This window comes from Phoca vitulina, unplaced genomic scaffold (genome assembly GCF_004348235.1).
Source record: "Phoca vitulina isolate PV1807 unplaced genomic scaffold, GSC_HSeal_1.0 scaffold6, whole genome shotgun sequence".
Classification (NCBI taxonomy): Eukaryota; Metazoa; Chordata; class Mammalia; order Carnivora; family Phocidae; genus Phoca; species Phoca vitulina.
The window spans coordinates 183,190-199,774 of record NW_022589709.1 but is presented as its reverse complement, the minus strand read 5'-3'; the positions used below and the strand labels follow the sequence as shown (position 1 = coordinate 199,774).

The following is a 16,585-nucleotide window of genomic DNA, read 5'->3' as shown; positions in this document are numbered from 1 at the left end:
ACTTGTTTGAGAGCTGTTTGTGAATCAGGAATGGAGGTTACCATTAAAATTGTACTAGTCTTAGGTTCAGCAATAAGGAAGTAACATAACCTCTAGAGCTCTGGCTTCAGAAATGGCACAAAAATGGAATGGACAAATATGAAAAGTAGGTAATGGATCCACAGTGATTTAATTCTCGGTGATATTTTCATTTTATGCAAATACCAAAAGAAAAAAAAACCCTGGCTACTTGAAAGAAAAACAGGAACCAAAATATTTAGTGTTTGATCAAGCAGAAATCCTTTCACACATCTGCTAAGAGAATTAAAACAAATATAGATGTTAAATAAAAGGCCCAGGTACCAAAGAGCAAAATTTAATGAAAGCCAGAACTGTTAAGTATGGATTCCTGTTGAGAAAAATGTCAATCTCTTTCAGAGTTTTCCCATTGCTCTATTTTTAAGAAAAGTGTAGTAAAAATACATAATACAAGTTAACTTTTTTCTTGCTATTGTTTTCCCCGTCACCCCTCCATTGATAAAAAGCTTCCTCTTCTGGAGTCTTGGACCCCCATACAACATAGACCCTCATTGTTAGCTTAGATGATCTCTCCCTCTCAGATCATGTTATTGGTGAGTTCAGTGGCTGGAGAGGCATCCTACCAAAGGCAAAAGGTCTTTGAAGCATGTTGATGGTAATAGGATTATTTCCAACTCCTCTGAAATGCACTCCCTAATGGTGGGTCATATCAGATTCTGCAGTGGTAGGCTAAGGGATGAAAAAAAATCTGGTGGGAGGGCAGGGGATGGGGAGGACATCAGCTGGTGAAAAGTATAAATCCATCTTGATGGTCCTACTTCACGTACCATGCCCACACTGACATGTGAGAGACTGGACAGCACTTGAGTTGAAAGAGTGAAGAGTTTGATTTGGGGATGGTTCTTTGCTATGGCTGATATTAGGAGAATGGGAGACACATAGAGATGGTGGGTGTCCACTGAGATAATCCACTGATGAAGCCAGTGATTCTGCACTTACTTGTTGGTAGGCTCCCAAACCTTTAGTTTGTCAGTTGCTAATGATAACCCCTAGCAGAGAAGACTAGATAGAAGTAGGGGGTAAGGAAACAAGCTAGAACATGGTCACCAATAAAAGCTAAAGACACATGGCACGCACTGAATCATGCACCTAGGAGAGTGGCTGCTGGACAGCTGGAAGCCAATTGCACCAAGAATGAGAGCTGGGATCTCCAAGAAAGCTATGTGCCAGGAACCCTGCTCCCAACTAAAGTTGCAGTCAGCCTGGGCTTCTCTCCATGAACCCTGTCACTTCTCCAGTCTTGCTTTAGTTCAGCTTTATAGTTACAATCATGGGCATATTGAGTCTGGACATTGGAATAATACATCCTCATTCTGTCTTAGCCAGGGGGAAGGTCAGCCTTCTTGGAAGTTGGGGTCAGTGATCTTAAGGTCCCCCAATGTCATTATCAACTTAATTCATCTCCCTATCTTCCTTAAAGTTATTCATCCTTGGGCATTTTACTTTCTAAAGTGACAGAATGTTACCTGGCCACATGCTAAAACAACACTTTTAAATGGACATAAAAATCCAAGTTCTCCAGGTCAGCAAAACCCTAAGCTTCATATTTGGTCTCTTAATCCTAGGGCAGGGCACACCATGAAAAGTTCTTTTGCTTGTGGGCTTCCATGATGCTTCCTCTTCCAAAATTCTTCCATCCTTTATTTTGCACTTAGTTTGCATAGCATTTTCCCCCATATCAGAGGCTCTGAAGAGAGAGTCTACTCCACAGTGGGGTTCCTGCTTAGATGTCAAGCAAATGAAAAATGAGAATCATGGGCAATATCTCCCTGGCTGTCAACTATTCCCAAGGCTGTACTTGGTTCAGGAGGACAATTCAGCCACCAGAGTGCCTTTGGGCTTGAGCATAGCAGAAAGACATAATTCTCAGGCTGAGGTTGACTCTGTGAAGACACATACCATTCCACCTAAGCCTATGGGATGGCTGTTACACATTAAAGGAAGCTTTCTATGAGCCTCCAGCAATAACTTCTTGAGTCCTCCTCTGACTGCACACCTGCCTTTGCCCTCTCCACCACCCTTGGTCTGAATTGCTTTTTGCACATGTCCTCAGCTATATCAGTGCCTAGGAAGTGCCCTTCCTGGGGAAGGCAGTCCACTTCTTCAACAACATCCATCCTCATCCATGGCTTGGGGCCGAGGAATGGAGGGTAACTTAGAGAGCTCCAATGGTGAACTAGTTTGAAGGTTGCTTTTTCCCTTTTGCTTGCTTGTATGGTAGAACTAATCTTTAATCTCCAATCTGAAAACTGAAGAGACATGGGTAGGGAGTTGGCAGTAAGAAGCCAGGAGAAGGAAGGGGCCTAACAGAACCTGCAAACCATGGATATTAGTAAGAAAAAAAATATCGCACACACTAAGACATATTAACAACCGAATAAAAGAAAACAGTACAGTTTCCTCATTAATGTTCCTGTGACTCCATTTCAGAGACACAGGCTCTATTAGACAGGGTTATTCTCCCCTTATTGCGGTGCATTGTTGTTTATCATCCTCACTTAGCAAACGGAAAAGTGTGAAAGAACATCAAAAAAGGAAAAGGGATGGCAAAATGATTTTTCAATTCTTCAGGAAATTCTGTTGAATCATCTTCCTTGTGGTCATGGTGGTTGGTGGCGGTTGCGTTTCATTTTATTGTTTTTGGCACTGAAGGGTTTGGGATGGAACTGGGGGAGCTTGAGCATGCTCCCCAAGGGGTCTCCATCTGCTCCAGTTACAATCCCGTGGCTCCCAAGGGCATCCCTGAACTGTGGCTCATGCAGGGAATCGACTGCATGGACTTGGGGAAGTCGTGGCTGACTACACGGCCATTTTCTCCACTACCGCCACCGCTGGTTCCTGCCCCACTGTTACGTGGGAGCGTCGATGTCCGTATGGCTTCATTGATGGATTGCTGTGGGATCAAACAGAAACCCTTTTCAGGAGGACCGGGGGTTCTTCCCCAGGTCCTTGGCAGTGACTGGCAAGGAGAATGAGTCAATGCTGGCCTTAAAATCTCACCCCATCCCTCCTCCCCATCCAACTTTTTTCCTTACCTGGAATGCTAACCTTGGCCTCCCACAAATACACAAAACTGCTGTGTGGCTCTGGACAAGTCTAATCTCCTTTCTGGACCTCTTGTGCTCTCTGTGCAATGAGGTGTGTTGGACTGGGTGGTCACTAAGATCCTTTCTAGCTCTTATATTCTGTGATTTCTAAAGATGGAATATTTCCATGGTAGTATTAATGATAATAAATGTAACAACATGACCAAGTAGAAAAGTTGTGGAAAGGGGTTTGGGAAACTTGGGATTTTAGTTTTGGTTCTGACATCAACTAGTTGTATGACCTTGTGCATGTCTCCTTACCTCTCTAGACTTTTAAATCTCCATGTTTGTAAAATGTGATTATCTATACACCTGCAGACTTCTATTAGCAAGAACAGTGCTACTGCATGAAAAATTATTTGAAATTTTTTTTTTTAAAGGAGTGTGTTGTTGTTGAGTTAAAATTTAAAACTACCTCTGATTTACTTCAGGAAAAATCCTATCCTACCTCTAGTAGCATGTGTTATGGGAATGTAGGACTTATTTGAATAATAGTCAAAATGTAATTGGAAAGAAGCATGGGCTAAAGAAAATGAGAATACATTCCAAAGATTATTATCTGCATGTCAGCTGTTTCCCACCAGTATGTATAACCTGACTTCCAGACTGACACATCAAATCAGCTCTACTTGTGATTTCCAGAATATTGGAATTCTAGATATGAAAAGGACTCCAGTATCACCCTGGGATCAGATGGGTGAAGTGGACTGTTCAAAACCACAACCTGGAATTAGAACCATATCTTATTAGATAAGAGTAAGGATTCTGTTCTGAGTTCCTTTGGAGAAAGAAGCTTCATGACATGAAATCCAAACCCTCCTCTCTTCCTGTCACTTCTAACCTCCCATTAAGAGATACCATAGAATTTTTGAAGTGGGGGTTGGTTTCTTGGGAATCAACATAAAGAGGAATTATCTATAAGTTGAGAGTTTTCTGAGACCAATCCTACTGATCCTTCAAGGCTCATTCTGTTCTCACCTCCTTCTTGAAGCCATCCTACACTGTACCAGCAAGTATTTGGCCCCCCTCCCCCGCCCAGTCTAGTACTCCTACATTATACATGCTTTTGTAATGGTTCTGCTTCTGCTATGTCTGGAGAAGGGCAAGGTTCATTTCTTCCCAGTCCGCAGCAGTCTCCCATAGTGTCCACTATATAGTTAGATGTTTAATAGATATTCTTAAATTTGTCTAAAAAAAAGTCAACCACCTAGGACCCTTCTCAAAAAGTTTATGAGCTTTCTCCTCTGCATATTGCCATGATTCTAGCCATCAGAGAAGTCAGTCAATCTCTGGTGGCCAGACAGACATAAACAGCAGCTTGACCTAATTTTTGTTTCTACTATACTATGCTGAGAGTCTCCTCTTATTTCTGGCAATTCTGACAATATTTTTAAGTGTTTGTTCTTTTTAAAATTCCTGATTCAGACAAATTTGCTCCAAAGGTTGCTCTACCCATACTGGTTCTGCCTTCTTAAACTTCTGTTCTTTCTTTCTTTCTTCCTTTATTCTGTTCTTTGATTTATTTTGATTGTCCTCCACTCAAGAAGTGTGACCTTGATTGCATTCTTCTAAGTCAAGGCCAAATAAATACTACTGTGATGCTTTATGGGGGAAATGTGAAAAGAATACCCAAGGAATTAATGGTTACTTGTTCTCACTTGTGTGTGAGGGAAGTATGGAATCTTTTACGGATTAGCCTGGAATGTTTATCTTCTATGATTTTTTTCTGCTACATCCCTTTAATTAAAAAATAAAGTTTAAAGCTCACACAGATCAACTTGGGCTTTGTTTTTCAAAAGGTCTCATATATTCCCGTAATATTCCATTGAAATTGGTGGTATTGAGGAATTCATCTTAAAGGAGAAGATTGGCGGTATAGTCAATATTGGTGCCTACCAAAGTCTGAGATAACTTAACCAGGCCTGTAGCTAAAACCCTCCAAATCCATACCACTTGGGAGTGGTTTTCCAGGAAGCTGAGGGCTTCTCTGTGGTCAATGACTCCATCCTCCCATCGACAGTGAGTGCTACCTGCTTACTGGCTTCCTTTCTAATACATTATGGGATCTCAGGAGAAGAGATGAATAGAGTCAAAACTTGGGAGTGGAAAGCAATGCTAAAAATGACTAGATCATTAGTTCCTAAATTTGACTGCACATTGGAGTTATCTGGGGAGTTTTGGGGAAAAAATACTGATGCCTGAGACATACCCTCCAAGATGTTGACTTACTAAGTGTGGTGTGTGGCCTGGACATCTGGATTTTTGAAAACTCTTTAGGTGATTCTAATATGCAAGCAAGGTTGAAATACACTGATCTAGTTTATATCCTTCACTTTACAGAGAAACTGAGGACTTATGACTGACTGACTTAAGGTTAGAGTTATCAGTCCCTTAATGTCAAAGTGGATGACCTCCTAACTATATCCCCCATAGCTAAGCTGTCATAAGCTCATATTATTCCTCCCCTTGCCTCTGGGAAATGCAGTTCTCCCTTGTCCATCCTTGACATACCAGCCATTCTTAAAGTTCATCCTTTCAGGTGTGTTTGAAGCTGATGCTCAGGGAGAAAAGTGTGAGTGTAAAGTCCAACCTCAAAGTCCCCCAAGTTGCCTCTTCAGAGACTCATTTCTCTAACTGTGATTATATCCTAACTTCTCAGCCACTTGCTTTTCCAAGAAAAGTCTCCCCAGCCTCTGCCCATCCTAGAACACCATAATAAAAGCTCAAATCTCAGTGATGACCTCCTACTAGCATGTATGCTAAGAGCCAGAGTGACTGCCTGCTGTGGAGGATGCACCCCTGCATTACCAAGTCTCTCAGCTGCTTGATAATTCTAGGGAAATGCACAAAGCCTCAGCTGCTATGGCTTAACCACAGCTCATGTCATACATACAGTTATTTTCTACAGGGAGCAAAGTGGGCAATAATAAAGACGCTGGTTATCTTTAATATCAGCTAAGGACTCAGTTCTGGTCCTTTCCCCCCAGGTAGAGGAGAGGCACTGAGGATCTGAGACTTCAGTCTGGACTGTGTCTTAGGTTATATATTTTTGCTACTATATGACCATTCAGATTCTACTCATTGGAAAAGTTGTCTGAAGTCCCTCTCTGAGTCCCCAACTCTCATGTTCTTCCCACAGTCTTCCTGTGCTCTGGTCACCCTGGACTTCTTCCCGTTTCTGGGCAAAGGTTATAATTTTTGGGTCTCTGACACACGTGCATCCTTTGTAGGCAACTCTTTCCCCCTGGTTAATTCCTTCCACATTTCAAGTCAGCTAGACATCAGTTTCTCAGGGGAACCCCTGTGACCTGCCCCAACCCTCATTCCCTGATCAGGACTTGACAGCCCCAGTATTTTTGTTCAAATCCTCAGTGAACATGTAAATATTTGTTGTTGTTGTTGTTTTTGTGTCTTCCCATCACACTTGTAGTTTCCTGAGAATAGAAGCTATGTCTGTTTTGTTCCCAACTGTGTCCCCAGTGATGAGCAATGCCTAGCATACAGTGGTGCTCAGTATGTCTTTGTGGAAGGAACGCCTCCAGGGTGTCTTCCCACTGTCCCTGTGACACCTGCTGTGTGCCTTGCTTGTGTGACATGTCAAAAGGGAAAGGGACTCGACAACACACAAGCAAAAGATTACCTATTATGGATGGCCTCAACAACTACCTCAGGAAAACCTAAGGATAGGGCTGCATCTTATTTGTCTATGCACTGTGGCCGCTGCTGGAGGAGACACATAGTAGGTGCTTACAATGATCTGTTCCTGCATTGGAAGTCTAATTCCTGTTTCTCCAGCTCCTAGCTTGTGTGACCTTCCTAGGACAAGCTCCTTAGCTTCTCTGAACCCCTATTTCTTCATCTGTAGAACTGCAAGCACAACACATTACAGGGTTAATAATGTATATAAAGCACTCTGAACATGGAAGTTACTAAAAAGATGTCTTCTTCCCTTCCTTTCGTCTTTCCCTCCTTCTTCCCCTTTTCTATCCCCTTCTTTCCGTTTTTTTCTCTTCCATGAACAGTGGGGAAGGGCTCCCTGACTACTGTTGAGAAATCAGGGGTTGGCCCTGAACTATGTTTAGAGGCTCAAGGCCTTAAAAATTAGCCAAACATTGTGATCAAGGAAAGGAACAAGAGGGAAAGTCCTCACCAAAGGCCCGTGACACTGTCAACATGGCCCTCTGTGTGAGGTGGAGGCCGCATGTCTGTAAAGAGTTAACTGCCTCTGGGGAAGGCTAATTACAGAATAATAAAGAAAACTGCAAAGCTGTGAAGTCTGAGAGGCAGGTGAATGGTATCCTACTTTTCTCTTTTGGATAAGAGAGAAGTTGATGGAGCTTCAAAAATGAAGGGTTGGGTTGATTAATAAAGATAGTAGAAGTATCTTTTCTGCAGTTGGAAGATTAAAAATTCTATTAGGAGCCTTGGTGAATTGGGCAGAGTTGTGCCAACCAGTGGAATTAATTATAAAAGATTGTGGTGGAAGACCTTGGATGAATGATTCTAAGAGATCCTGGCGTTGGCTTCTGAGAAATTCAACATCTTTGTAAAGGGAAGGGTACGAATGTCCCCAAGAAGTTATAACCTGCCTTAATGGCCTCCTCTAAGTATTCTTGTCTTAACCTGAATGTTGTGACTTCAGTGGTGAAAGTCATCTGTCTAGTTTTAAGACAGTCCTACTCTTGAGCCACCCTGGTACCATTACCTGACACTGACCATGATTAGTGGGAATGGTAATCCCATAGGAAGGGCCAGAAGTCCAGGCACTTCCTGCTTGGTGGATGTCTGCTCTCATCAGATTTTATGAGCACAGATGGGGCCAGAACCAGCTTGGATGATGCTGTCTGTGCTTCTAGGCTGGGTGGTCTTGATGGTTCTATTTGCTTACCCAAATAGCAGCTCTCCCCCATGCATCACCTCAGCCTTGAGGAGATCTTCTCTTCTAGGTACAATTCTACATTAGTTTTACTAATAATTACCCTATGTGTGCCAAATGTCCAAAGAGAAATTAGACACAGTTTCTTACCTTCAGGAACTTAAAAACTATATAACTCAAAAAACCTAGGACATATAAGTAGGGGCAATAAAAGGAAAGTCTTAAAAAGACTGTAGCTGGTCCCTAATAGGAAATGTTATTATTATAAATTCTAGTTATCATTGTTAGTACTGTTATTTATCGAGAGCTTATCATGATGCAATCCCTTTATATCCATTTTTCACAGAAAGCTCACAACAATTTTATGAGATATGTACTGCCACTAGCCCCATTTTACAGAAAAGGAGGCTCAGAGAGTTACTGGAACTTGTCCCAGATTACACAGTTAACAAATGGAACAGGCAGGGTTTATGCTCAGACACTCAGTCTCTAGGGCCTGTGCTTCAGACACCACACTGCACTGTGTTCTAGGGGAGCCGTGAGAAGGAGCTCCTGTGATGTGTACTGGGCCAGTCCTAGGCCCTTGGTTTGGGTCACAGTTCTCATGGAAGGTTTTGGGGGTTTGTAAATGTTGTAGCTCACCTAGCTCTTTTTCTGTTCCACTCTTTGCCTCCAGATGGCCTTTCCTCACTTTGGAGGGTAAGATAGGAGAATATTTAGGTTTATGTTTTGGATGGAATAGGCAAAGAAATCTTTGTTTAGGTTCTAGGAGACCTTTTTGTGTTTGCCAAGCTTCTTGGAGGTCTACCCTGGGTTTAGGATCTGAGGCCCATGCTTTTGCTCTGCTTTGTCCTTTCTGAGAAGACCTGGTAGTGGGTGAGCTGGTTAAGGGTAGGAAAGAGGTGTTCCTAAGTCCCCTGGCTAAATACCATCATACTACCATCCCTTAATTGTTCCTTGTTATTGTATCTTAGTTACATTGCCTTTTAAATAGGCTCTATGGGCAGAAGACAGGGAGAGAGATTAGCCTGCATTAAGGCACACCGGTGGGAAGCATGAGGTGGGTGGTTAGAGTATGTAGTATGTAAGGAGAGCAGATTGCTTGGGAGGGGAAAGTAGGCTGGAGCCATGATGTGGAAACGTTGAATGCCAGGACAGAAGGTCTGAATGCCAGGACAGAAGGCCCTCCTCCTCCAACTCCCACTTTCTGTGTACAAAACTGAATACAGAGTTTCCAAACAGGGGAAGCAAATGTCCAGCAATGTCTTCTCCAAGAGTGACCCTGGAGATGTGTGTAGGGCTGTTGGTCCCAGGCAGGGAGAGGCTAGGTAGGAGGCTGTGGTTGCGACTCCACAGTGGGTGTACTGAGCTTATATGGACTTCTTAGGGCCCATTCTAGGAGAGCAAATCCTACCAGTGAATCTTCTTAGTCTAGTCAAGCCAACATCACAGCCTAGGTTACATTGCTCAGTGACTGCATTTCTCTCCACCTTTGTTGGTCTGAGTCCCACTCGTCCTTCCTCTTAATTTTTTGCCTCATCCTGGGAGCCTTCTCTAATTCCCTCTTCCTCCGTATTCCTATCGACCTTCCTATCTATAAGTTGCTTCATGGAGTAATTTTTCTGTGCAGTTTTTTTGTTGAAAGTGCCAATGGTCACAGATTGCAACTCAGTCCTCTCTGTCTCATCATGATGTCTTGCTCATGGTATTGCTCACATAATTCATACTTGCATAAATATTTTCTTATTGAAGCTAAATGAGGAAATGTGAGGGGTCTTGAAGGTCATTTATTCAAAACTCCCTTTGAGTACTGGAATCTATATCCTCCCCAAGAGTTACTCTTCCTCTACTTGTATACCTCCAGTGATGGGATGCTTGCTTTTTATTGGGATAGTCCATCCCATTTTGCGGTAGCTCTGAAAGAAAAGTAGATCTCACTGTGTTAACATCTGTTCTCCATAGCTTTTAGTCATTAGTTCTTGTTGTACACTTTGGGACCCAACAGAACTAGTCTATTTTTTTTCCACCTGAAAAGTCTTCATATTTTTATAGAAAGCTCTCTTATCCTCCATAATTCTTCTCTTCTCTGGTTATTTGGCTTCAACTATATTTGATGTGGTTTGGGGTCATTTAGCTAATCTGCTTATCCTCTGTGCATGATCTTCTTTGCCAAAATCTATATCACAATACAGTGGCTAAGAAAAGACCTAACTCACCAAGCATGGCAAAATTATCTATCTTGCAGAAGATAGACATCCCTTCCCCTATTTTGGGAGCGATACTTTGGGAGCAGCCTCAGGAGAATCTACTTTTGTAGCAACCACTCTTGCCTCACACTGTGTTGACTGTCCACTTAAACTCCTAAGTTTTAATCTCACCACCCCATCTCTGGCTGGTGCAATTGTTTCCCAGGCCTATGTTTACCCTGACACATCCCATCTTCCTTCCTTTCTCATAGCTGTCTCCTTTCTTATCACCTTCCTCATCCCAACTTTCTGCTCCTTGCCTCAAACTGACCTCAACTTCCTCTCGCTGCCCCCCACCCCCCTTCTAGTACAGGGACTCCCAGGAAACCCAGCGATATCACAGGATGGGGTAGGAAAAAGGCCTGGGGAGACGATGCCACCTTCATCCGCTTGGATTCACTACGGGATTTGTAGCAGAACTCGATTAAGGCAACCAGCATGGCTAGTCCAAGTCCTCCAATCAGGATGTAGAACACGCCTGCCACATTGCTGAGGCTCAGGGCGCTCGTCTTGTCCTAGGAAGAGGAGGAGGGAAGGGGGGAGGGGAAAGAGCAAAGTGAGCCAAAAGGCTAGAGAGCATCCAAGCAACAGCATTTTTACACACATACACTCAACCCCATTACCCTTTTTAACCTTCAAAATAGCTGGAGAGGCTTTTTATTCATTGACAGAGTGCTAAATATCCCTAGGAAAAGTGTGTGTGTGTTAACAATATTCCAAAGCATCTCTGATTATGTTTAATTTATAATTACATTTTCCTCCCTCCTCAATGCCTGTTCTGGGACAAGAGACACCACAAGAAATTCGGGGCAGCTTCTTTCAAAATCTGCATCCTTGAGCTTACCCTATTCTTTCAGAAAACATGTACCTTCCTTTTCAGCTCAGTTCCTGTCCCTGACCCTTCCGTTGTGCAAAGCCTCAGCTTTGCCTATTGTTTATGTCTCTGAGTGTTTTTCTGAGTTGGCACTTAAAATGAACTTCTCCCTAGATGTGCCTTTAATTTCAATTTAATAAGGCAGTCATTGCCCACATAATAAAGACCAATCAATGTATACCTTTAACTTACTGATCTGAGCCCCAGTCTAGGGACAAAGGAAACTAGGGGGCTTGGAACAGTAAAATGGCCCTGAGAGAGAAAACTAGCTCTATTAAATCCTAATAATTATGCTTAATTGGTGTCATTTTTCTGTTGGAGGTGCTTGCTAAAAGACACTGCAGGCCGATGCAGGTAGCTGAATTTAGAAATCTCTGCTGCCTATGGTAAAAGATCTTATACTGGTTGTGGATGAGCAGAATCGTGGAGCAGATTGCTTAATTCCTAGGGCTGGGGGACAAGTACCCATCTCTAGTAGTTGGTGGACAGAGCTCACTTTGTGGAGCCTGAGAAAGACCATCAGTCTGCTGAGACTCTCCCTGCATCCTGTCACCTCCAGTCGGGTTCAAAATTGGGGGACTGGGGACTGTTCCCAAGCAGTAAGAACAACCAAAGGAAACTGGTGGTTATGATGGTAGTAACAGCTCAGAGAGCGGGGAAACTGCTCAATAAAATTCTTGACACAGGCAAGTGAACATCTTTAATTTATATCTTTAAATCTTGGAAGAATACTCATCCCCGGATGTCATGGTGGTGCTAACATCTTTGTTTATATTGTTTGCTTAGGTACAAGTTTTTCATTGAACTAAAATGCACGCCTCAACTGGCACAGATACACACCGTTGTTGGTTAGTTGGTGGTGCGGGACAGGATATAGCTTTTAGGTCTCTGCATGGGCTCTTTTTCAGGTGGGGAGGGAGGCAAGTCACACAAAGGGTGAACTGTCTTGCCCCAGGGACTCCTTTGACATCTGCCCATTAGAATCTGGGTATGTGGAAAGGGGTTTGTTAGTGACTAAATCAGTGGGCTCTGCCCTAGTTCTACTTGGTGCATTGTACAGGATTCAGCAGGGCTGAGCTTGGGCACCGCAGCTGGCAGATAGCAGCATGCCTTCCCTCCCCAGAAGCAGCCTTGACTAGCAGAGCTGTAGGATTATCTAAAGCACACCCCTTTGGTGGCTTCCTGTATTGCTAAAGCAGATGGCTCTTGAATATGGGTTACACTTGGCAAGGCATATTCTGGCTTGGGAAGCAATGGAAATGATTATTCCAAGGGGTAGAATTTCTCCTGCTCTCGTATAATGGCCTGATAAGGGATATGTGCAAAAATGAGTTCAGTGCTTGGTTCAAGAGTTGGCGGAACAAGTAAATTCCCACTTGGCATTATTTTTCGGAACACTCAAAATGTCTCCCTGTTTGTTGTTCAGGAGGTCTGTAATTCTGCTTCTGGAGAGTAATTCTTCAGAGTCCTTGGAGGATTTATGGTTAGTAGAAGTTCCAATAAAACTCTTCTGTGTGGAACAAAAGAAAAAAAAAAAAACCACCAGGCTCTTCTGTGTGGACAGGGCTAGGAGTGTGGTGGGGAGGCATGTTAATGCATCATCAGTTCACACCTTAAGAAAAAGTAGTTGACAGTGATGCTCAGAGGGAGTGGATGGGAACAGGCCTGGGGGGAAGGTGGTACACAAAAAGCTGGGAGGAAAAAATGAGTCCTTCACATGCTGATCAGCCTTACAGTAACTGCAGTGCAACTTGCCTCCTTGGTCACCAACACTGTTTCTGTTTTCTTCCTCATGGTCTTTTCAAGTTCACCTTGGTTGAGGATTGCCTTCAAGGATAAGGGAATGGTAGGCATCTTTTTTATTTTGTTACTACCTTCAAGAAACCCCTAAGAGGGCATCTACCTCCTTGGCCATAGATGGTGGGATGTCTATTTCTGGTATACTTGGGAAGGAAGCAGGGTCAGATCTTCATACGAAAGTAGGGACCGGGGGCATATTCTATGTAACTGTAGAAGGAGGAATATCCAGTGACTGAGTACCTCACTATGTCTGGAGGTGGAGAGCATCTTTCACTTCTGAAGGTCTCTGGCCTACAGAGATGACACTGTAAGCATGTTGGGGGACACATCCCATACAAACAAAGAGGGCAGCCGGATGGTATGGAGACTGCCACCTCTTGCAGGACACACAGTGCCAACACAATTCTGTAGTAGCAGGGATGAGGGAAGACCTGTGGAATCAATCACCTGGACCCTATCACTACCAATATCAGAAAGCAAACTTAGATATAGCACAACTGTCTAAAGCTGGTATACTTTGATAAGGTATGGAATGAGAGGCTGGTGTTGCTCTCTTCTTAGCTCACGTAGTTGAGGAGTTTACATTTAGGCAAGGTTTTATGATTTCCCTTATGTGTGCCATTTGCTTTTTGATAATGCTAACTTTGTTTTTTTTAAAGGGGGCCCAAGGCCATGGTCTACTGTTCAGTAGCCATTACTGACTCTCTTTGAGTCACTCTCAGAATATGATGGGCTATCCAGGAGCAGGGTTAAAAATCCATTTAAGGACCAGAGCTCTGATTCCTCCCCTGGCCCATAGTGTCCATACAAGAGGACATGTGTCCTCATGGACTTGTGTTCATGTTTCCTGGGTAAGCTACAAGCTTCCCAGCTATGACCAGGGAGAGGGGAAAGATAGAACCCAAGTCTTCTGAGCACCCTTCTGGAGGACCCCATTCTCCTCCCATCCCACAGCAGCTGTACTCCCAAAAGCCAGGCAGCTTGTTGGTGGGAGTGAAAAAGTCACAACTTGTCTTCTGCCAGGAGGGAGGGAAAAGAGTGACAGCACTGAGAAGAATGACAGGTGAAAAGAAAAACAAAAAAATCCATTTTTCAGAATTGTTGGGCTTGTCGTCATGGTGATGAGCCCCCCCCCCCCCCGCCAATCTGTCCCCCTTAACCTGTTGTGTTGAATTGCTGCCTCTCTCATGTGGAAGGGAGATGTTTTCTTTTTCACATTTTTTCTTGCTCTTCCCACATAATGGGGGACTGTCCCAGACTCTCTCTGTGTTTCTGAGCCAACATCCCTTCCAAGAATCTGGCTTGAGTCTTCATGAAGAAGTTTGATCCAATCATGAACAGGAGAGACTTGAAGTAGAAAGTTCCAGGAAGAAGCCAAGGCCTTCAGCCATAAGACCTCCCACAGAGACTGGTGCTGCCCATCATGTAAGGCCTGCTAAATCTGGACCAAGCTCCAGGTTTCTCCAACTGCTTCCATTCCTTCTTATCTTCCTATTAAGACTGTGAACTCTTACAAAGCAAAGGCTACAGCTCCTGCTCTTCTTTCCATTCTGTAGAGATTGCACACATTTTCTGATGTCTGTACAGCCGGACTTTTAGGGGCTGCCTGCAATTGTTTCACATGCTGAATCTGTGACCTGACTTGCTTTTCAGGTCCACCTACTAGCCTTTCTGCTATAGTAGGCTTTCACTTGTGCTTTTCCAAAACTTAGATTTTTAGCCCATGAATTAAAAATCTCATTTTCCTGAGGGGTTGGTTATTTCCTAGGAATACAGACTCAGTGGTTGGCTAGGGATACTCACTAGCCAGGACCAAAGTTTGGAAGCTATGGGGAGGTGGATTTGATTCAACTAAAGGAAGACCTTTTGACTCAACAGAGCTGTCCAAAAGTGCAACACCCTGCCATGGATAGTGGTGAGCACCTCAAACATGGATGTATTCAGAAAGAAACTGATGAGGTCACTTAAGGGATTCAAGCACTGGACAGAGAGTTAGATGAAGTGACCATTGACACGTGCCCCAACCCCAAGAGATTTGAGGCATCTAAGGAGTTCCTAGAGGGCCTGGGATCATGCCTTTTATAAATTCTCCCTAGAGACTAACCTCTTTAGGGGATGCAAAAAAGGAACTCACGTTAATTGGCAACTTCTGCTGTTCCATTTCCAATCTAGGCCAGTTCCCTAGCTTGAGTATTTTCCCCAAGAGCAACACAGGATGAGAATTGGCCCATTGTACTAATAATTGGCAAGGCAAATGCTGTGAAAGTAAGGGTTGTGGGGGCGGCTCTTCTCAGCAGTGTGTGCTCAGGGACCGGCTGCTGTACAATGCACCACAGAACATACTGACTCGAAACAAAACTGCAGCAGAGAACTCAAGGAGACAGTATGGGTCATGGAGGGGAACTCAAGGGCCAGCTGAGGCTAAGGCCTCTTCCAGAGTGGGAGGAATTTTCCAAAACAGAGGCACTAGTCCGAGGGTAAAGTGGGCATCCCCATAGGAGGCCTTCACTGTGAGCAGAATAGCTGTCTGGAATATGCATTGGAGAGCAGAGGTCTTGTGTGCTGGAAGAAAATGGAGCCTGCTGTCCCCAGAGGTGCTCCTGGCTCCTGGCCCCAAAGAAAGAGTTTTAAAGGAAAAATCTTTGTTTCTGTCTAGTCCCGTCTCCTAGGGCAGTGATGGGAGACTTAGGATATGGGGTTTAGGGGCACTGTGGAGGACCACATTCAATCTCTGATTTGGGTAACTGCTGTATGTTGGACATGATGCTGGAGCACACGTAACTCCCAGGAGATTCACCTTGAAGTCACTGATTCTCTCTAGGCCACTGCCTGTGCTGCTTTACAGAGGCTGGGAACACTGACCCTCAGCAGGATTCTAGCTGGAGCCAGAAGCCTCCAGGGTTTGGGGGAGATGGAATGACTTCTGCATCTCTTTGTCTCAAGGATATTTTCCCCACCCATATCCTCTTACAATGCCTCTTGGGGTGTCTTTAGTACAGAAGCCTGTAGTGGGGAGGTTGAGTGAATGAGTGAAGCAGAGCATCACTTTATGATTCTTAGGTCTTTCCAGGTGGCCAATTCTCTTTACCTGAGGGGGCAGGGATAGGAGTTTGCACACAGTACAAGGACAGAGTTGGCAGTTTGCCCTCCTTTGCCTTTCAGGCCTTGCTGAGGGTAGGGGTGGGAAGGTGAGTATGTCCAAAGTGGATGGACTTACCCTGCTGGTGGTGGGACAGTGTGGCATAGTGAGAAGAGATGTGGCTGGGAGGCAGCAAACCTAAGCTGACTTCTTACCCAGGTTTGTCACTGAGTCACTGGGCAATCTTGGGGAATCACTAAGTGAGTGTTGTCCACCTCTGGCTGGTATGGGAGATGACATTAAATGATACACAGAACTAAGTGACCCTGACCACAAAGTAAAGACATTATTCTCTTTGAATCTTTCTCATTAAGCCAATAAGAAAGTCTCAGTTCGGTGCTGGACAGTTTAATTCCTCTCTGTCATTTGCTCCTTTCCCCTTTCAAGAGAGATCAGACTTCAGTTGCAACAGTAAGTGTAATAAAAAAATTTTGTTGTTGTTGTCATTATATTTATTTTTGTGATTGCCTTTTACTTTTTTGGAAG

At 43.9% G+C, this 16,585-nt stretch overlaps 1 protein-coding gene across 3 annotated transcripts in view; it reads right to left on the bottom strand.

Moving 5' to 3' along the window:
- Nucleotides 1–339: 339 nt before the first annotated feature.
- The window catches only part of GRIA1 (glutamate ionotropic receptor AMPA type subunit 1), a 147,573-nt gene continuing 131,327 nt past the window's right edge, over nt 340–16,585 (bottom strand). For 2 of the 3 annotated variants that reach the window (XM_032403566.1, XM_032403567.1), the window contains exons 13-14: nt 10,667–10,801; nt 340–2,992 (exon numbers count right to left, since the gene is read on the bottom strand). In XM_032403566.1, the coding sequence (XP_032259457.1) occupies nt 2,792–2,992; nt 10,667–10,801 (336 nt within the window). In that variant the 3' untranslated portion in view covers nt 340–2,791. The remainder of the gene's footprint in view (nt 2,993–10,666; nt 10,802–16,585) is intronic. The other variant, XM_032403568.1, reaches the window with a different exon arrangement.